Source organism: Electrona antarctica (assembly GCF_951216825.1).
Source record: "Electrona antarctica genome assembly, chromosome: 21".
NCBI classification, from domain to species: domain Eukaryota; kingdom Metazoa; phylum Chordata; class Actinopteri; order Myctophiformes; family Myctophidae; genus Electrona; species Electrona antarctica.
In genome coordinates this window covers 3,303,222-3,325,632 of record NC_136802.1, presented here as the reverse complement: position 1 = coordinate 3,325,632, position 22,411 = coordinate 3,303,222, and the positions used below count along the sequence as shown (strand labels likewise).

Here is a 22,411-nt window from a genome sequence, read left to right as displayed (position 1 = left end):
CACACACACACACACACTGGAGAACCCCATGTTCCCCAAGGAGAGCTTCACCAACCTGCTGGCTACTACTAGTGAGGCACACACACACACACACACACACACACACACACACACACACACACACACTCACACTCACACTCACACTCACACTCACACTCACACGCACACACACACTGGGCCTGCTGGCTACTACGAGTGAGACCCACACACACACACACACACACACACATGCAGGGACATCCAATGACCAACAAATAAAACGGGCTAGACACATCTACTGAGGGCTTGTTTATATATATATATATATATATATATATATATATATATATATATATATATATATATATATTTTGCCAGACTACACTGACACTTCCTCACATAGCTTTACATCCTCTCTCTCTCTCTCTCTCTCTCTCTCTCTCTCTCCCTCTCCCTCTCCCTCTCCCTCTCCCTCCCTCTCTCTCTCTCTCTCTCTCTCTCTCTCTCTCTCTCTCTCCCCCTGTCTCTCTCTCTCTCTCTCTCTCTCTCTCTCTCTCTCTCTCTCTCTCTCTCTCTCTCTCTCTCTCTCTCTCTCTCTCTCTCTCTCTCTCTCTCTCTCTCTCTCTCTCTCTCTCTCTCTCTCTCTCTCTCTCTCTCTCTCCCTGTGTCTCTCTATGTCTCTCTCTCAGAGCTGGAGTCAGGTGTAGAGCGAGCTCATGTCATCCACCAGACTGTGTTGTCTCTACAGAGACCCGTGGTCATCGTCATGAGATACCTGTTTTCGTTCCTCAATCAGTAAGTATGATGTCACACCTGACCAATCACAAAAGTACCATGATGTCACCACCTGACCAATCAGTACGTACCATGACGTCACACCTAACACCTAATGAGCCTTTGTGTTTTGCGTGTGCACAACTTCGGGTACTCCCAGAATAACTGGTCTTCTATAGTCTATATAACTCTACATGGTCTTCTATAGTCCATATAACTCTACATGGTCTTCTATAGTCCATATAACTCTACATGGTCTTCTATAGTCCATATAACTCTACATGGTCTTCTATAGTCCATATAACTCTACATGGTCTTCTATAGTCTATATAACTCTACATGGTCTTCTATAGTCTATATAACTCTACATGGTCTTCTATAGTCTATATAACTCTACATGGTCTTCTATAGTCCATATAACTCTACATGGTCTTCTATAGTCTATATAACTCTACATGGTCTTCTATAGTCTATATAACTCTACATGGTCTTCTATAGTCTATATAACTCTACATGGTCTTCTATAGTCCATATAACTCTACATGGTCTTCTATAGTCTATATAACTCTACATGGTCTTCTATAGTCTATATAACTCTTCATGGTCTTCTATAGTCTAAATAACTTTACATGGTCTTCTATAGTCTATATAACTCTACATGGTCTACTATAGTCTATATAACTCTACATGGTCTTCTATAGTCTATATAACTCTTCATGGTCTTCTATAGTCTAAATAACTTTACATGGTCTTCTATAGTCTATATAACTCTACATGGTCTTCCCTTCCAGCCTGTCCCCCCAGTCAGCCTTATATAACTCTACATGGTATTCTATAGTCTATATAACTCTACATGGTCTTCTATAGTCTATATAACTCTACATGGTCTTCTATAGTCTATATAACTCTACATGGTCTTCTATAGTCTATATAACTCTACATGGTCTTCTATAGTCTATATAACTCTACATGGTCTTCTATAGTCTATATAACTCTACATGGTCTTCCCTCCCAGCCTGTCCCAGTACAGTGATGAGAACATGATGGACCCCTACAACCTGGCCATCTGCTTCGGGCCCACCCTGATGCCCATCCCGGACGGCCAGGACCCCGTGGCGATCCAGGCTCACGTCAACGAGGTCATCAAGACCATCATCGTCCACCACGAGCTCATCTTCCCCGGCCTGCGAGAGCTGGACGGTCCCGTGTACGAGAAGTGCATGGCCGGCGACGAGTACTGGTAAGTGTGCGTGTGCGCGTGTGTTCCTTTCGTGCGTGTGTGTGTGTGTTCCGTGTGTTTTTCATGGTCCCCACAGTGACACCTGGTGGTCATAATGTATATTATGTGTCCCCACAGTGAGAGCCCCCACAGTGATGCTGGTGCTCTGGACGAGGTAGACAACGGTACCGGACCCAACACCAGTGATGAAGGTGAGATGAAGCTGTGTCTAATGCCAGTGCAGTACAGTACAGTACAGTACAGTACAGTGCAGTACAGTGCAGTGCAGTGCAGTGCAGTACAGTACAGTACAGTACAGTACAGTACAGTACAGTACAGTACAGTACAGTACAGTACAGTACAGTACAGTACAGTGCAGTGCAGTGCAGTACAGTACAGTACAGTACAGTACAGTGCAGTGCAGTGCAGTGCAGTGCAGTGCTTCCCAAACTGGGGTCCGGGGACTACGAGGTGTCCTTGAATGAGTTCCAGGGGGTCCCCAGCTAAATGATAGTTTGGAACCAAATGGGTCCCTAATGGGTCTCTAACTCTGATAGTGTACATTTGTGCACTATCAGAGTTAAATTAACATTGATTTCACAATATAAATTGACTAACACCAGGGCTCCACCGGGCGCGTCAGCGTCGCGTCTCCGTCACCGCCAGGGAATGTTCCCTTTTTAATCAATGAAGGGTGGCTCCACTGCCCACGTTGCGTTGACGGAGACGCGACGCGTGCATTAAAATTGAACCGGTGCGTTTTTTGACGCACCGGTTCAATTTCACGTGTCCAGTGGAGCCCTGGCGTAATGCATGTCAAACTGGGGGTCCTTGAAATGAAAATGGTCGAGAATCACTGCTAGAGACGTAAAAGAAAACAACTTCTCTCATGGGGGTCCCTGGCATATCTTTTCAAATGGGGGTCCACACAGGCTAATTAGTGTCAATTTGGGGGTCCTTGACATGAAAAGGTGTGGGAACCACTGCTGTGCAGTCCAGTCCAGTCCAGTCCAGTCCAGTCCAGTCCAGTCCAGTCCAGTCCAGTCCAGTCCAGTCCAGTCCAGTCCAGTAGCAGAGGTCACTCGTCATAAAGTAACAGTGTGAAACCGACTCTACCTTTCTGTCCGTCATCCTCCAGAGCTGGAGCAGATCGAGGCCATCGCTAAGTTCGACTACGCGGGGCGGAGTCCCCGAGAGCTGTCCTTCAAGAAGGGGGCGTCGCTGCTGCTCTACCTCAGAGCCTCGGAGGACTGGTGGGAGGGGCGGCACAACGGGGTGGACGGCCTCATACCGCACCAGTACATCGTGGTACAGGACATGTGAGTACTAGTAGTAATACTAGCTGCACCAGTACATCGTGGTACAGGACATGTTAGTACTAGTAGTAATACTACCTGCACCAGTACATCGTGGTACAGGACATGTTAGTACTAGTAGTAATACTACCTGCACCAGTACATCGTGGTACAGGACATGTTAGTACTAGTAGTAATACTACCTGCACCAGTACATCGTGGTACAGGACATGTGAGTACTAGTAGTAATACTACCTGCACCAGTACATTGTGGTACAGGACATGTGAGTACTAGTAGTAATACTACCTACACCAGTACATCGTGGTACGGGACATGTTAGTACTAGTAGTAATACTACCTACACCAGTACATCGTGGTACAGGACATGTTAGTACTAGTAGTAATACTACCTACACCAGTACATCGTGGTACAGGACATGTTAGTACTAGTAGTAATACTAGCTGCACCAGTACATCGTGGTACAGGACATGTGAGTACTAGTAGTAATACTACCTGCACCAGTACATCGTGGTACGGGACATGTTAGTACTAGTAGTAATACTACCTGCACCAGTACATCGTGGTACAGGACATGTGAGTACTAGTAGTAATACTACCTACACCAGTACATCGTGGTACAAGACATGTTAGTACTAGTAGTAATACTACCTGCACCAGTACATCGTGGTACAGGACATGTTAGTACTAGTAGTAATACTACCTGCACCAGTACATCGTGGTACAGGACATGTTAGTACTAGTAGTAATACTACCTACACCAGTACATCGTGGTACAAGACATGTTAGTACTAGTAGTAATACTACCTACACCAGTACATCGTGGTACAGGACATGTGAGTACTAGTAGTAATACTACCTGCACCAGTACATCGTGGTACAGGACATGAGTACTAGTAGTAATACTACCTGCACCAGTACATCGTGGTACAGGACATGTTAGTACTAGTAGTAATACTACCTACACCAGTACATCGTGGTACAGGACATGTTAGTACTAGTAGTAATACTACCTGCACCAGTACATCGTGGTACAGGACATGTGAGTACTAGTAGTAATACTACCTGCACCAGTACATCGTGGTACAGGACATGTTAGTACTAGTAGTAATACTACCTGCACCAGTACATCATGGTACAGGACATGTGAGTACTAGTAGTAATACTACCTGCACCAGTACATCGTGGTACAGGACATGTGAGTACTTTTAACAGATCGACATTCATAACGTGGCAGATTACTCAATTAAAGCCTAATTGAGAGAGAGCGTGATGTATCTGAAAGCAGCGTCTGTACTGTGAAGCGTCTGTACTGTGAAGCGTCTGTACTGTGAAGCGTCTGTACTGTGCAGCGTCTGTACTGTGCAGCGTCTGTACTGTGCAGCGTCTGTACTGTGCAGCGTCTGTACTGTGCAGCGTCTGTACTGTGAAGCGTCTGTACTGTGAAGCGTCTGTACTGTGCAGCGTCTGTACTGTGCAGCGTCTGTACTGTGAAGCGTCTGTACTGTGAAGCGTCTGTACTGTGCAGCGTCTGTACTGTGCAGCGTCTGTACTGTGCAGCGTCTGTACTGTGCAGCGTCTGTACTGTGCAGCGTCTGTACTGCGCAGCGTCTGTACTGTGCGAACGGCAGTGAGGAGCAGACGGGAAAAAAGAAGTCTCTGCGAAACAGTTCTCCGGTCTATAGTTTTGTATCAAGTTTTAATGACCAAAATGCACTCAGTTACAAGGCAGTCGTGGGAGCAAAAAGGCCCACGTTGGAGTCACACAGAATCTAAAAGGCCCACGTTGGAGTCACACAGAATCTAAAAGGCCCACGTTGGAGTCACACAGAATCTACTAAAGGCCCACGTTGGAGTCACACAGAATCTACTAAAGGCCCACGTTGGAGTCACACAGAATCTACTAAAGGCCCACGTTGGAGTCACACAGAATCTAAAAGGTCCACGTTGGAGTCACACAGAATCTAAAAGGCCCACGTTGGAGTCACACAGAATCTACTAAAGGCCCACGTTGGAGTCACACAGAATCTACTAAAGGCCCACGTTGGAGTCACACAGAATCTACTAAAGGCCCACGTTGGAGTCACACAGAATCTAAAAGGCCCACGTTGGAGTCACACAGAATCTACTAAAGGTCCACGTTGGAGTCACACAGAATCTACTAAAGGCCCACGTTGGAGTCACACAGAATCTACTAAAGGCCCACGTTGGAGTCACACAGAATCTAAAAGGCCCACGTTGGAGTCACACAGAATCTACTAAAGGCCCACGTTGGAGTCACACAGAATCTACTAAAGGCCCACGTTGGAGTCACACAGAATCTAAAAGGTCCACGTTGGAGTCACACAGAATCTAAAAGGCCCACGTTGGAGTCACACAGAATCTAAAAGGCCCACGTTGGAGTCACACAGAATCTACTAAAGGTCCACGTTGGAGTCACACAGAATCTAAAAGGCCCACGTTGGAGTCACACAGAATCTAAAAGGCCCACGTTGGAGTCACACAGAATCTACTAAAGGTCCACGTTGGAGTCACACAGAATCTAAAAGGCCCACGTTGGAGTCACACAGAATCTACTAAAGGCCCACGTTGGAGTCACACAGAATCTAAAAGGCCCACGTTGGAGTCACACAGAATCTACTAAAGGCCCACGTTGGAGTCACACAGAATCTAAAAGGTCCACGTTGGAGTCACACAGAATCTAAAAGGCCCACGTTGGAGTCACACAGAATCTACTAAAGGCCCACGTTGGAGTCACACAGAATCTACTAAAGGCCCACGTTGGAGTCACACAGAATCTAAAAGGTCCACGTTGGAGTCACACAGAATCTAAAAGGTCCACGTTGGAGTCACACAGAATCTAAAAGGCCCACGTTGGAGTCACACAGAATCTACTAAAGGCCCACGTTGGAGTCACACAGAATCTAAAAGGTCCACGTTGGAGTCACACAGAATCTAAAAGGTCCACGTTGGAGTCACACAGAATCTAAAAGGCCCACGTTGGAGTCACACAGAATCTAAAAGGCCCACGTTGGAGTCACACAGAATCTACTAAAGGCCCACGTTGGAGTCACACAGAATCTACTAAAGGCCCACGTTGGAGTCACACAGAATCTACTAAAGGCCCACGTTGGAGTCACACAGAATCTACTAAAGGCCCACGTTGGAGTCACACAGAATCTAAAAGGTCCACGTTGGAGTCACACAGAATCTACTAAAGGCCCACGTTGGAGTCACACAGAATCTAAAAGGTCCACGTTGGAGTCACACAGAATCTACTAAAGGCCCACGTTGGAGTCACACAGAATCTACTAAAGGCCCACGTTGGAGTCACACAGAATCTAAAAGGTCCACGTTGGAGTCACACAGAATCTACTAAAGGCCCACGTTGGAGTCACACAGAATCTAAAAGGTCCACGTTGGAGTCACACAGAATCTACTAAAGGCCCACGTTGGAGTCACACAGAATCTAAAAGGTCCACGTTGGAGTCACACAGAATCTAAAAGGTCCACGTTGGAGTCACACAGAATCTAAAAGGCCCACGTTGGAGTCACACAGAATCTACTAAAGGCCCACGTTGGAGTCACACAGAATCTAAAAGGTCCACGTTGGAGTCACACAGAATCTAAAAGGTCCACGTTGGAGTCACACAGAATCTAAAAGGCCCACGTTGGAGTCACACAGAATCTAAAAGGCCCACGTTGGAGTCACACAGAATCTACTAAAGGCCCACGTTGGAGTCACACAGAATCTACTAAAGGCCCACGTTGGAGTCACACAGAATCTACTAAAGGCCCACGTTGGAGTCACACAGAATCTACTAAAGGCCCACGTTGGAGTCACACAGAATCTAAAAGGTCCACGTTGGAGTCACACAGAATCTACTAAAGGCCCACGTTGGAGTCACACAGAATCTAAAAGGTCCACGTTGGAGTCACACAGAATCTAAAAGGTCCACGTTGGAGTCACACAGAATCTAAAAGGTCCACGTTGGAGTCACACAGAATCTAAAAGGTCCACGTTGGAGTCACACAGAATCTAAAAGGTCCACGTTGGAGTCACACAGAATCTACTAAAGGCCCACGTTGGAGTCACACAGAATCTAAAAGGTCCACGTTGGAGTCACACAGAATCTAAAAGGCCCACGTTGGAGTCACACAGAATCTAAAAGGCCCACGTTGGAGTCACACAGAATCTACTAAAGGCCCACGTTGGAGTCACACAGAATCTAAAAGGCCCACGTTGGAGTCACACAGAATCTACTAAAGGCCCACGTTGGAGTCACACAGAATCTACTAAAGGCCCACGTTGGAGTCACACAGAATCTACTAAAGGCCCACGTTGGAGTCACACAGAATCTACTAAAGGCCCACGTTGGAGTCACACAGAATCTACTAAAGGCCCACGTTGGAGTCACACAGAATCTACTAAAGGCCCACGTTGGAGTCACACAGAATCTAAAAGGCCCACGTTGGAGTCACACAGAATCTAAAAGGCCCACGTTGGAGTCACACAGAATCTACTAAAGGCCCACGTTGGAGTCACACAGAATCTACTAAAGGCCCACGTTGGAGTCACACAGAATCTACTAAAGGCCCACGTTGGAGTCACACAGAATCTACTAAAGGCCCACGTTGGAGTCACACAGAATCTAAAAGGTCCACGTTGGAGTCACACAGAATCTACTAAAGGCCCACGTTGGAGTCACACAGAATCTAAAAGGTCCACGTTGGAGTCACACAGAATCTACTAAAGGCCCACGTTGGAGTCACACAGAATCTAAAAGGTCCACGTTGGAGTCACACAGAATCTAAAAGGCCCACGTTGGAGTCACACAGAATCTAAAAGGCCCACGTTGGAGTCACACAGAATCTAAAAGGCCCACGTTGGAGTCACACAGAATCTACTAAAGGCCCACGTTGGAGTCACACAGAATCTAAAAGGCCCACGTTGGAGTCACACAGAATCTACTAAAGGCCCACGTTGGAGTCACACAGAATCTACTAAAGGCCCACGTTGGAGTCACACAGAATCTACTAAAGGCCCACGTTGGAGTCACACAGAATCTACTAAAGGCCCACGTTGGAGTCACACAGAATCTAAAAGGCCCACGTTGGAGTCACACAGAATCTAAAAGGCCCACGTTGGAGTCACACAGAATCTACTAAAGGCCCACGTTGGAGTCACACAGAATCTAAAAGGCCCACGTTGGAGTCACACAGAATCTAAAAGGCCCACGTTGGAGTCACACAGAATCTACTAAAGGCCCACGTTGGAGTCACACAGAATCTACTAAAGGCCCACGTTGGAGTCACACAGAATCTAAAAGGCCCACGTTGGAGTCACACAGAATCTACTAAAGGCCCACGTTGGAGTCACACAGAATCTACTAAAGGCCCACGTTGGAGTCACACAGAATCTACTAAAGGTCCACGTTGGAGTCACACAGAATCTAAAAGGCCCACGTTGGAGTCACACAGAATCTACTAAAGGTCCACGTTGGAGTCACACAGAATCTAAAAGGTCCACGTTGGAGTCACACAGAATCTACTAAAGGCCCACGTTGGAGTCACACAGAATCTACTAAAGGCCCACGTTGGAGTCACACAGAATCTAAAAGGCCCACGTTGGAGTCACACAGAATCTAAAAGGCCCACGTTGGAGTCACACAGAATCTACTAAAGGCCCACGTTGGAGTCACACAGAATCTAAAAGGCCCACGTTGGAGTCACACAGAATCTAAAAGGCCCACGTTGGAGTCACACAGAATCTACTAAAGGCCCACGTTGGAGTCACACAGAATCTAAAAGGCCCACGTTGGAGTCACACAGAATCTACTAAAGGCCCACGTTGGAGTCACACAGAATCTACTAAAGGCCCACGTTGGAGTCACACAGAATCTAAAAGGTCCATGTTGGAGTCACACAGAATCTACTAAAGGCCCACGTTGGAGTCACACAGAATCTAAAAGGCCCACGTTGGAGTCACACAGAATCTACTAAAGGCCCACGTTGGAGTCACACAGAATCTAAAAGGCCCACGTTGGAGTCACACAGAATCTACTAAAGGCCCACGTTGGAGTCACACAGAATCTAAAAGGCCCACGTTGGAGTCACACAGAATCTAAAAGGCCCACGTTGGAGTCACACAGAATCTACTAAAGGCCCACGTTGGAGTCACACAGAATCTACTTGGTCCAATCAGCAAACTTCATGTGACCACACCGATAGAAACGAAGCGTAGGTCTTTATACTGAAGAAACGTTCAAATCTCCCTCCCTCCTCATGAGGGTGGGTCTTAGAAGAGTGTCCCTACTTACTAGCCAATCAGTGAGTAGGATCTATTCTGAGTGACACAATGTTTCAATGTGAACTATCAACAGATATAACATGTAACTACATATTACCAATAAGAATTAAATATATGTACCATATAAAATATACAGAACATTATTTAACACCTGTAATGAAATAGTTAGACTGTATTCCTAACTCTAGATGCAGACTTGGCAAAGATACGTTGCATTCATGACAGACAGGACAGACAGACAGACAGACAGGACAGACAGACAGCTTGACCCAAAGATATGCCCTGCAGCTGCTATAACTACTCCATGACAGACAGGACAGACAGACAGCTTGACCCAAAGATATGACAGACAGGACAGACAGACAGCCTGACCCAAAGATATGACAGACAGGACAGACAGACAGCCTGACCCAAAGATACGTTGCATTCATGACAGACAGGACAGACAGACAGACAGGACAGACAGGACAGACAGACAGACAGACAGACAGACAGACAGACAGCCTGACCCAAAGATATGCCCTGCAGCTGCTATAACTACTCCATGACAGACAGGACAGACAGACAGCTAGACCCAAAGATATGACAGACAGGACAGACAGACAGCTTGACCCAAAGATATGACAGACAGGACAGACAGACAGCCTGACCCAAAGATATGACAGACAGGACAGACAGACAGCCTGACCCAAAGATACGTTGCATTCATGACAGACAGGACAGACAGACAGCCTGACCCAAAGATATGACAGACAGGACAGACAGACAGCCTGACCCAAAGATACGTTGCATTCATGACAGACAGGACAGACAGACAGCCTGACCCAAAGATATGACAGACAGGACAGACAGACAGCCTGACCCAAAGATACGTTGCATTCATGACAGACAGGACAGACAGACAGCCTGACCCAAAGATATGACAGACAGGACAGACAGACAGCCTGACCCAAAGATATGCCCTGCAGCTGCTTGACCCAAAGATATGACAGACAGGACAGACAGACAGCCTGACCCAAAGATATGACAGACAGGACAGACAGACAGCCTGACCCAAAGATATGACAGACAGGACAGACAGACAGCCTGACCCAAAGATATGCCCTGCAGCTGCTATAACTACAGACAGGACAGACAGACAGCCTGACCCAAAGATACGTTGCATTCATGACAGACAGGACAGACAGACAGCTTGACCCAAAGATATGCCCTGCAGCTGCTATAACTACTCCTGTGTTCAAATGTTTTCCTCCAGGAAATAGCAGATCGACAAGCTCCTACAAGTCTTTGACTGGCGCTAAGAAAACACCCCCGACAATGAAACCCCTGCTGACAATCAATATGCAAATCGGAATATGCTAATTGTGCTATTTGTCGGTCTGACCATCTGCGGCCAGAGCCTCAACGATCTTTTAAATAAAAAACAAAAAACAAACCGTATTAACCCATTTTGACCTGAGATCAGATTCTAAAAATGTCTTCTACATCCTGACAGTTTTCTAAAAAAAAAAAAGTTTCTATGTCAGTCGTTCTTCGTTTTTTCAAAAATAGCAGACCTACAAGCTCGTATGAGCTTGTAGGTCTGCTATTAAGCTACGGTAAGAAGTTCACGCAGACCCCTGTGGAGTTTAATTGCACCCCTAACAAAAGGCTCTGTTTTCACAGGCCGACTAGTAAATAACTCTGATATCTTCTCAAGGGATCTCACCGTGAGCAAGTTACCACAGATTGCATTGTATAGTAAAACATCTGTCTCAACGTACGCTCTGAATAGATCTATAGTAGAACATCTGTCTCAACGTACGCTCTGAATAGATCTATAGTAGAACATCTGTCTCAACTTACGCTCTGAATAGATCTATAGTAAAACATCTGTCTCAACTTAGGCTCTGAATAGATCTATAGTAAAACATCTGTCTCAACTTACGCTCTGAATAGATCTATAGTAGAACATCTGTCTCAACGTACGCTCTGAATAGATCTATAGTAAAACATCTGTCTCAACTTAGGCTCTGAATAGATCTATAGTAAAACATCTGTCTCAACTTACGCTCTGAATAGATCTATAGTAGAACAGCTGTCTCAACTTAGGCTCTGAATAGATCTATAGTAGAACATCTGTCTCAACTTAGGCTCTGAATAGATCTATAGTAAAACATCTGTCTCAACTTAGGCTCTGAATAGATCTATAGTAAAACATCTGTCTCAACGTACGCTCTGAATAGATCTATAGTAAAACATCTGTCTCAACTTAGGCTCTGAATAGATCTATAGTAAAACATCTGTCTCAACTTACGCTCTGAATAGATCTATAGTAGAACATCTGTCTCAACTTAGGCTCTGAATAGATCTATAGTAGAACATCTGTCTCAACGTACGCTCTGAATAGATCTATAGTAGAACATCTGTCTCAACTTAGGCTCTGAATAGATCTATAGTAGAACATCTGTCTCAACTTAGGCTCTGAATAGATCTATAGTAGAACATCTGTCTCAACGTACGCTCTGAATAGATCTATAGTAGAACAGCTGTCTCAACTTAGGCTCTGAATAGATCTATAGTAAAACAGCTGCCTCAACTTAGGCTCTGAATAGATCTATAGTAGAACATCTGTCTCAACGTACGCTCTGAATAGATCTATAGTAGAACATCTGTCTCAACGTACGCTCTGAATAGATCTATAGTAGAACATCTGTCTCAACGTACGCTCTGAATAGATCTATAGTAGAACATCTGTCTCAACTTAGGCTCTGAATAGATCTATAGTAAAACATCTGTCTCAACTTACGCTCTGAATAGATCTATAGTAAAACAGCTGTCTCAACGTACGCTCTGAATAGATCTATAGTAGAACATCTGTCTCAACTTACGCTCTGAATAGACAAAGAAGGGAAAATTGACATAATAATGTGCCTCATTACGTCATATTGTCTCTTTATTGTTAATGGTGTTTAATGTTTGTGTTGTCACCGTTTGTTTTAGATCACCATTCACCTAATCAACATCAGTTAGACTTTAATATATTAGCGCCGCTCACTTACAAGTACAAACTGAAGCTGATTAAAACTGTGTGTTTGGGTTTTATGAAAATGTAACTAATGAAAATTATTAAAAAGAACTTTGTGACTAAATAACAACAATAACCAGTTGTTGGAAGAGGTACTCTCAACGTGACGCCTTGTGAGTATATAATAATAATACAAATCTGCAAAGTAACTAGTTATTTTTTTTGGTAACTTTGGACATACAGCGACACAATCCTGTATTGTCTGGCATCACCCCTAGCAGCGCTTTAATACGGTTTGGGCGGGAACCCCTTTTGGTGTTAGCATTATGTTATGCTTTAGCTATTGAAAAATAGCAGATCTACAAGCTCGTAGCGCGCCACCGAGTGGCGCGCTACGAGCTTGTAGGTCTGCTATTTTTGAAAAATCGAAGAACGACTGACATAGAAACATAGCTTTTTCAGAAAACTGTCAGGATGTAGAAGACATTTTTAGAATCTGATCTCAGGTCAAAATGGGTTAATACGGTTTGTTTTTTGTTTTTTATTTAAAAGATCGTTGAGACTCTGGCCGCAGATGGTCAGACCGACAAATAGCACAATTAGCATATTCCGATTTGCATATTGATTGTCAGCAGGGGTTTCATTGTCGGGGGTGTTTTCTTAGCGCCAGTCAAAGACTTGTAGGACTCGCAGAGGACAAAGGCATTAAACAGGCAACCCGTCGACCGTTGGCGGTTTCATTGAGATCTGAAGCGCTCGAGACTTGACTTGCGTTTTCTTGTCACACGATGGTGTCGCGCGCCAAATAGCCAATCTACAAGCTCACATTGCATTGCGAGCTTGTAGATCTGCTATTTCCTGGCGGAAAACATTTGAACACAGAAGTATGTGTTAATCTGTGATTAGCGCTCCTACTGTTCTATATGTACCATTTTCTGTCCTCTCTTTTTTACGTGAGGGCTTATGGTAGGGGAAATAGCCAATAAGGAGCTTTTGCACAAAATCACACCTGGACCTCTTTTGTGGGGATGTAACAACTACAAATAAAGGTAAGAAAGCCTTTTAGCGTGAAATTCTCCTTTAACATACCTTCATATAATTGGATCTCACTATGTTATCATGTTCATGATAAAACAGCACAATTATTTTCTGCTCGCTCTGTGACTCATGAGGGCTGCGGGCAGTTCAGAAACACGTCCACCAGTGACATCATCGATTGGGACTCCAAGTTAATAGAAACTGTAGGCGTTCTTATCATCGTACGTCAGGGGTTCTCAACCCGTGGGTCGCGACCCCTCGGGGGGTCGCCAAATTATTTTGGGGGGTCCCCAAAATATTTAAAAAAAAAAAAAAAAAAAAAAAAAGATTTCTTTTAAATTTTTATTTTCACGATTTTTCAAAAATAGCAGACCTACAAGTTCATAGCGCGCCACTCGGTGGCGCGCTATGAGCTTGTAGATCTGCTATTTTTCGATAGCTAAATTATAACAATGCTTAAAACATCAAAAGGGGTTCCCGCCCAAAATGGTTTAAGGTTATTGTAGCAGTCAATTTATATTGGGGGTCGGGAGGGGGCGGGGCGGGGGTCCCGAGACATTGCCAAAGCATTTCCGGGGGTCCCCGGCCCAAAACGTTGAGAACCCCTGTCGTACGTCATCATGACGTAAAACAGACAACAGACTATTATGCTCAGACGCTATGAGGTAAAACCCTTCATTCATTGTAATGTTTGTGTCGGACAAAGTTTGTGCACACTCACCAAAAGCTGGATATAGGAGGGGCTAGGGGAGGGGCTATAGCGGCCCTCGAAAATCACAAACCTCAAAAATGTTATGAAAACAATTTTGTGGTATTTCCTCCCGCCAGCGACGATGACATCTCCAAAATGGACGGCAGGTTGAGAGTGGTTTTATAACCATATGGTTGTTGTTGTTGTATTTTCAGGGACGACGCCTTCTCAGACAGCGTCCCCCACAGAGGTGACCCCGAGCCCCCCGGTGGGGGGGCGTACCAAGGTGACAGAGCCCCCCACCACCCCCACCCCCACCACACCCCCGAGCACCGCTTTGGAGCCGCACTGGGCAGGTGGGTACACGCGCACGCACGCACGCACGCACGCTGACATTCAACTATACCAGGGTTAATTTCATAGTGTTCTAAATTTGGGGTTCAGAGTCTTGCTCAAGGACACTTCTTTGACACTAACTCTGGGGGAGCCCGGGTTCAAACTGGCAACTTTGCGGGTTTCCATCCCGGGACTCTACCCCTGAGCCACCGCCGCCCCCTAGTGGCCACTCTACCCCTGAGCCACCGCCGCCCCCTAGTGGCCACTCTACCCCCCCCCCCCCCCCCCTAGTGGCCACTCTACCCCTGAACCACCACCGCCCCCCTAGTGGCCACTCTACCCCTGAGCCACCACCGCCCCCTAGTGGCCATTCTACCCCTGAGCCACCGCCGCCCCCTAGTGGCCACTCTACCACTGAGCCACCACCGCCCCCTAGTGGCCACTCTACCCCTGAGCCACCACCGCCCCCTAGTGGCCACTCTACCCCTGAGCCACCGCCGCCCCCTAGTGGCCACTCTACCCCTGAGCCACCGCCGCCCCCTAGTGGCCACTCTACCCCTGAGCCACCGCCGCCCCCTAGTGGCCACTCTACCCCTGAGCCACTGACGCCCCCTAGTGGCCACTCTACCCCTGAGCCACCACCGCCCCCCTAGTGGCCACTCTACCCCTGAGCCACCGCCGCCCCCTAGTGGCCACTCTACCCCTGAGCCACCGCCGCCCCCTAGTGGCCACTCTACCCCTGAGCCACTGACGCCCCCTAGTGGTCACTCTACCCCTGAGCCACCACCGCCCCCTAGTGGCCACTCTACCCCTGAGCCACCACCGCCCCCCTAGTGGCCACTCTACCCCTGAGCCACCACCGCCCCCCTAGTGGCCACTCTACCCCTGAGCCACCAACGCCCCCTAGTGGCCACTCTACCCCTGAGCCGCCCCTCTGCATCGTTTTTTATGCTCATTCATTTTGAGACAGCCTTATTGTTTTTGGAGAAAATGTAATCAAGTCTTAAAACTACATTTCCGGCTCTGAAATCAGAATGTCGCTACCGAGATACGTTGCGCTCCGTCAAGGCAACAAACCGATGGGCCATGTTGTGTTGTGTATGTTGTGTATGTTGTGTTGCGTCTGGCAACAGCCCAGTACGTTATTTTGGTGGAACAGTGACCACAGTTTGCCGATGGAGCTGACGTGTCTCTCTCTCTCTCTCACTCTCTCTCTCTCTCTCTCTCTCTCTCTCTCTCTCTCTCTCTGTCCTCAGAGTGAGAATTCGTTCCGACGGAGCCGCGATGCCCAGCGGCCGCCACCGGAGCGGCGCCGACAGCCACAGCCCCACCAGGGGGTCCAGCAGCGTGGCCGGGGACCCCCACCACCACCACCACCACCTCCCCCCCAGGGTCACCATGCCCCGCCCCTGCAGCCCAGCGCACAACAACAAGATGGCCGCCGCCCTGCATTCGGGCAGAGCCCCGCCCCCGCTGCCCCCCAACGCCACTGCCACCGACAGCCCGGAGAAACGGCAGCGGAACCCGGCGGCCATGATGAGCACGTTGGGCAGCGCCAACCACCCCCCCCACCACGACAGGGCCAAGGCCTTCGCCGCCACCGACATCGGCCACTCGCTGAGGTCGTCTCCCAGCGCCACGCCGCGCCACGCAAGCCTGGGCGACCACAAGGCCCTGGAGGCCGAGGCGCTGGCTGAGGTGAGTCCCATCCTTGGAACGGTCCTTCTCACTAATAGCCACAGGCCCAAAAGCTCAACGGGTTAAGGATTTACCTGTGATGTCATAACATACTTTTTGTTTGTATTTTTGAGTGGTGCAACCACTCCAAGGAACAGCAATGTCACTATGGGACTATGTTTAGAGTACCAGTAGGGGCAAAAGTGGCGCTGTTGTGCCAGAAACAGAGAGAGAGAGATAGTGTTGCCTGCTAAATACAGAGAGAGAGAGGGGAAAGGGAAGGGAAGGAGCAAGGGGCAAGGGAAGAGGGGAGTTGCACCACTCAGTTCACACAGGTGTGATTTTCTTCTATTCACTTGGTCATTAAGGTCCACAGAATTAGAGGTCTGCTCTGCCGGAAATATTGCGAAAAAGAAGTTATGGACATTTTTGTATACCACACCATAGACCAGGGGTTCTCAACCCGTGGGTCGCGACCCCTCCTTTTTTCAATTCTTTTTTTCACGATTTTTCAAAAATAGCTAAATTATAACAATGCTTAAAACACCAAAAGGGGTTCCCGCCCAAAATGGTTTAAGGTTATTGTAGCAGTCAATTTATATTGGGGGTCGGGAGGGGGCGGGGCGGGGGTCCCGAGACATTGCCAAAGCATTTCCGGGGGTCCCCGGCCAAAAACGTTGAGAACCCCTGCCATAGACAACCAATATAAGGCAAAATGTAAGTAGCATGTGACATGTCAAACTAGGGGGTTTTCATGATTCTGAATCCATTCCAAGCATTCGTTTTGCACGATAAACACTCCTTAGCCTACATTTGGACATATCCACATTGTCATATCCAATTTGCTGACATCACATTTCAGAATCATGAAAACCCCCTAGTTTGACACGTCACATGCTACTTAAAATATGATGAAGTTTTGCCTTATATTGGTTGTCTATGGTGTGGTATACAAAAATTATATTTCCGGCAGAGCAGACCTCTCATTCTGTGGACCTTAACCCATTTTGGGCGGGAACCCCTTTTGGTGTTTTAAGCATTAGGCCTATGTTATACTTTAGCTATTGAAAAATAGAAGATCTACAAGCTCATAGAGCTATTTTTGAAAATGTGCCTCAAATCTTTGAATATATATTCTTTCAGAGCCAAAGTTTTTAACTCAGATCTTTGCTTCTGGGGGGGTCCCTGGAACAACATATTTTCAGATGGGGGTCGGCGGCCAATGTCATATAATTTTGGGGGTCCTTGACATGAAAATGTTTGAGAACGACTGACATAGAAACTGTCAGGATTTAGAAGACATTTTGTAGAATCGTTCCCAGGTCAAAATGGCTTAATGACCAAGTGAATAGAAAAAACACAAATAAAAAGTATGTCATGACATCACAGGTCCTCCTCAAATCTTTGGTGCTAGCTCCCCGGGTAAAGGCCACTTTTACACGACAACGGTTTCCATAGACAAAATAAAGTTGTTGTTTTTTTGCACGCGTCCGCCTAGACGACAACAGCATTTCCGGGGGTTGAAAACACAACAAAGTGAAATCTCCTTCCAGAGTGGAAATCTGCCTCCAGTCTCCGTATGAAGGGGGAAAACTCCACTAGTCCCCACTAGTCCATGCACATGCATGTGCACTCCACTAGTCCCCACTAGTCCATGCACATGCATGTGCACTCCACTAGTCCCCACTAGTCCATGCACATGCATGTGCACTCCACTAGTCCCCACTAGTCCATGCATGTGCACTCCACTAGTCCCCACTAGTCCATGCATGTGCACTCCACTAGTCCCCACTAGTCCATGCATGTGCACTCCACTAGTCCCCACTAGTCCATGCATGTGCACTCCACTAGTCCCCACTAGTCCATGCATGTGCACTCCACTAGTCCCCACTAGTCCATGCATGTGCACTCCACTAGTCCCCACTAGTCCATGCATGTGCACTCCACTAGTCCCCACTAGTCCATGCATGTGCACTCCACTAGTCCCCACTAGTCCATGCATGTGCACTCCACTAGTCCCCACTAGTCCATGCATGTGCACTCCACTAGTCCCCACTAGTCCATGCATGTGCACTCCACTAGTCCCCACTAGTCCATGCATGTGCACTCCACTAGTCCCCACTAGTCCATGCATGTGCACTCCACTAGTCCCCACTAGTCCATGCATGTGCACTCCACTAGTCCCCACTAGTCCATGCATGTGCACTCCACTAGTCCCCACTAGTCCATGCATGTGCACTCCACTAGTCCCCACTAGTCCATGCATGTGCACTCCACTAGTCCCCACTAGTCCATGCATGTGCACTCCACTAGTCCCCACTAGTCCATGCATGTGCACTCCACTAGTCCCCACTAGTCCATGCATGTGCACTCCACTAGTCCCCACTAGTCCATGCATGTGCACTCCACTAGTCCCCACTAGTCCATGCATGTGCACTCCACTAGTCCCCACTAGTCCATGCATGTGCACTCCACTAGTCCCCACTAGTCCATGCATGTGCACTCCACTAGTCCCCACTAGTCCATGCATGTGCACTCCACTAGTCCCCACTAGTCCATGCATGTGCACTCCACTAGTCCCCACTAGTCCATGCATGTGCACTCCACTAGTCCCCACTAGTCCATGCATGTGCACTCCACTAGTCCCCACTAGTCCATGCATGTGCACTCCACTAGTCCCCACTAGTCCCCACTAGTCCATGCATGTGCACTCCACTAGTCCCCACTAGTCCATGCATGTGCACTCCACTAGTCCCCACTAGTCCATGCATGTGCACTCCACTAGTCCCCACTAGTCCATGCATGTGCACTCCACTAGTCCCCACTAGTCCATGCATGTGCACTCCACTAGTCCCCACTAGTCCATGCATGTGCACTCCACTAGTCCCCACTAGTCCATGCATGTGCACTCCACTAGTCCCCACTAGTCCATGCATGTGCACTCCACTAGTCCCCACTAGTCCATGCATGTGCACTCCACTAGTCCCCTTGCAAACATTTTAGTGTAGTTTGTATTTGTGGCCGATATTGTCAACATGTTGTCTTCGTTTTAGTCATAGCTCAGTTGTTATGTAGTGTAAAAAGACCTTATGTACAGAAGTCATCTTTATCGTCACATCACAATTTTACAAGTAAAGAAAGTGGGTGAAATTAGTTGTTGTGCATGGGGGGTGCATTTATATACAGTAATGCCTTTCTGACTGCGCAGCCATTTTGGGGAGTCATGCAACCGAGTTAATGATATAAATGTAACTGGCTTTGGAGGCCAGCCAAGGCATTAGGAATGAATGAACCAGAGAATGAGGACGAGCACTCAAGTAACTACTGTTCAAAAAGTCTATAGGAGAGAGTCTTTTATGGGTCCCTTTTGAAGTCCATTAAAAGTCTATAGGAGAGAGTCTTTTATGGGTCCCTTTTGAAGTCCATTTTTAGAGGAGAGACTTTAAAGGTCAAACGTTCGTAATAGATGGTGGATTTATTGGTTTTTCTTCTTTTTCGTTTGAAGTGGAGGAATGCTGCTGGCCAGTGGTGGACTCACTTCCGTGTCTAAGAGGCCTTTCGGACCGATCTTTCTAAATATGAAATCAGGCATCCTCATACCATCCCTGGCTAAACCGACCGCTCTCAGCCCCAAGGCAGAGATGTGAACTAGTTCTATGCCAATACATTAATATATGCTACTTAAAGGGCCACTTCACCCCTTTTGCAACCAAATCTTATTTTAATGATGTTTGGGAGACAAGCAACACTTTCCTGGGGTTTTTATAGTGGGTAATATGATGTGTTTTTAGATATTTTAGTATTTCAAAGTGTCCATGGACTCCATGATGTCATGGACACTGGGCTCACTTACTTCCTGGACTACATGTTGTCTCAGTAAGACAGCCCTCCCCCTATCCACAAGGAGGAGCAGTGGACCAAAGCATTATGGGAATTGTAGTCCAGGAAGGAAGTGAGCAAAATGTCCATGACATCATGGAGTCCATGGACACTTTGAAATACTAAAATATGTAAAAACACAAATTACCCACATAAAAACCCCAGGAAAGTGTTTATTGTCTCCCAAACATCATTAAAATAAGATCTGGTTGCAAAAGGGGTGACTTTCAGTATTAGAAACCAATGTGGGTTAAGGTCCACATAATGAGAGGTCTGTGTGTTAGTAGACGACACCCTTACGCCAGGGCTCCACCGGACGCGTTGCGTCTCCGTCGCGTCGCGTCAAAAAACGCACCGGTTCAATTTTAATGCACGCGTCGCGTCTCCGTCAACGCGGGCAGTGGAGCCACCCTTCATTGATTAAAAAGGGAACATTCCCTGACGGTGACGGAGACGCGACGCTGACGCGCCCGGTGGAGCCCGGCCGTAACCAACACATTGGTGAAGAAAATTCTTGGTAAAGAAATGTATTCCCAGATTTGACATTATTCTGATAACATTCCCTGGCCAGAGATTAAAATAGGGTGCATTTTGCATCCCAAAACGCAGTTTATAGTTAAGGGACGCAATAAAACAACGACCTCTGCATCCACGGGATGCACTGCTGTACTGTTTTTTTAATTCTAGTTTTTTCTTTGCTATTTTTAGTTATACTAATCATTTCTTCTTCTGTTTTATACATGAATATAACCACATTATAACCATATAATATGAAATGGGAGTTAAATGCTGCAATTTGTAAAAATGGCCTCTCCTAACGTTGTTGAAGTGGGACTCATAAAATGTCCCTGGGACTCATTTCTAAAAGTCCATCCCTGCATCCTGGGACTCATTACATTGAAAACACTGCCTGAGTAATAATAATTGTCCAACGTTGTGTTGTGTATCCACGTGGGTCGTTCCAGGACATCGAGAAGACCATGAACACAGCGTTGCACGAGCTCCGCGAGCTGGAGCGCCAGAACGTGGCCAAGCACGCTCCGGACGTGGTGCTGGACACGCTGGAGCCGCTCAAACAGAAGCACCCCCACCACCACCCACACCCCCCGCCGCCCCCCGTGGTGGTGGTGGGAGGGGGCCAGGGGGTCCACCCCCACCACCACCCACACCCCCCGCCGCCCCCCGTGGTGGTGGTGGGAGGGGGCCAGGGGGTCCACCCCCACCACCACCCACACCCCCCGCCGCCCCCCGTGGTGGTGGTGGGAGGGGGCCAGGGGGGGTCCCCGGGGGTGGTCCACCACCACCGCCACCAGCACCACGGGGGCGGGGAGGCCCCCGGGAGCCCGCTGCACACGACCATGGTGATCCGTGACCCGGACGCCGCCCTGCGGCGCAGCAGCAGCTCCTCCTCATCGGAGACCATGTCCACCTTCAAGCCCTCCCTGTCAGGAGGAGGGGGAGGGGGAGGGGCCGCGGGGGGAGGGGGCGGGCAGCGGCGGCCCAACGCTCCCCTGAGGCAGCCGCCCGTCCGGCCGCCCGTGAGGCCCGCGCCCGTGCTGGGACTGGGGGGACACCAGGGCCTGGGTGGCGGGGGGACGCATCGGTCCAGCAGCTCCAGCTCCTCGGGCCTGGGCAGCCCCGGGAGCACGCCCACGGACAGGGTGTTCCCCAAGGCCCCGTCTCCGTCCCCCTCCACTGCTTCTTCCACCTCCTCCGACAAACAGGGTAACATGTGAGAGAGAGAGAGCCCCCATGATGGGTGGTCCCGACAGGGTATTATAGGAGAATCTACGCAGGCTTCCTTTTGTAAAAGACAAAAATCAGACCCGTATTGGCTGTCGGACTAATGTAGACTGTACTGTGCTGTGCTGTGCTGTACTGTGCTGTGCTGTGCTGTACTGTACTGTGCTGTGCTGTACTGTGCTGTGCTGTGCTGTACTGTACTGTACTGTGCTGTGCTGTACTGTACTGTACTGTACTGTGCTGTACTGTACTGTACTGTGCTGTGCTGTGCTGTGCTGTACTGTACTGTACTGTACTGTACTGTGCTGTACTGTACTGTACTGTGCTGTGCTGTACTGTACTGTACTGTACTGTACTGTGCTGTGCTGTGCTGTGCTGTACTGTACTGTACTGTACTGTACTGTGCTGTACTGTGCTGTGCTGTGCTGTGCTGTACTGTACTG

General features: G+C 47.9%; 1 protein-coding gene across 1 annotated transcript in view; it reads left to right on the top strand.

Moving 5' to 3' along the window:
- LOC306914528 (SLIT-ROBO Rho GTPase-activating protein 3-like) overlaps window positions 1-22,061 on the top strand; it is a 153,766-nt gene extending 131,705 nt beyond the window's left edge. Inside the window, exons 16-23 of the mRNA XM_079491598.1 lie at window positions 669-774; window positions 1,769-1,993; window positions 2,111-2,184; window positions 3,111-3,291; window positions 14,549-14,689; window positions 15,926-16,367; window positions 21,191-21,343; window positions 21,560-22,061. Coding sequence (XP_079347724.1) covers window positions 669-774; window positions 1,769-1,993; window positions 2,111-2,184; window positions 3,111-3,291; window positions 14,549-14,689; window positions 15,926-16,367; window positions 21,191-21,343; window positions 21,560-21,961 — 1,724 coding nt within the window. The 3' untranslated portion in view covers window positions 21,962-22,061. The remainder of the gene's footprint in view (window positions 1-668; window positions 775-1,768; window positions 1,994-2,110; window positions 2,185-3,110; window positions 3,292-14,548; window positions 14,690-15,925; window positions 16,368-21,190; window positions 21,344-21,559) is intronic.
- Window positions 22,062-22,411: the final 350 nt, after the last annotated feature.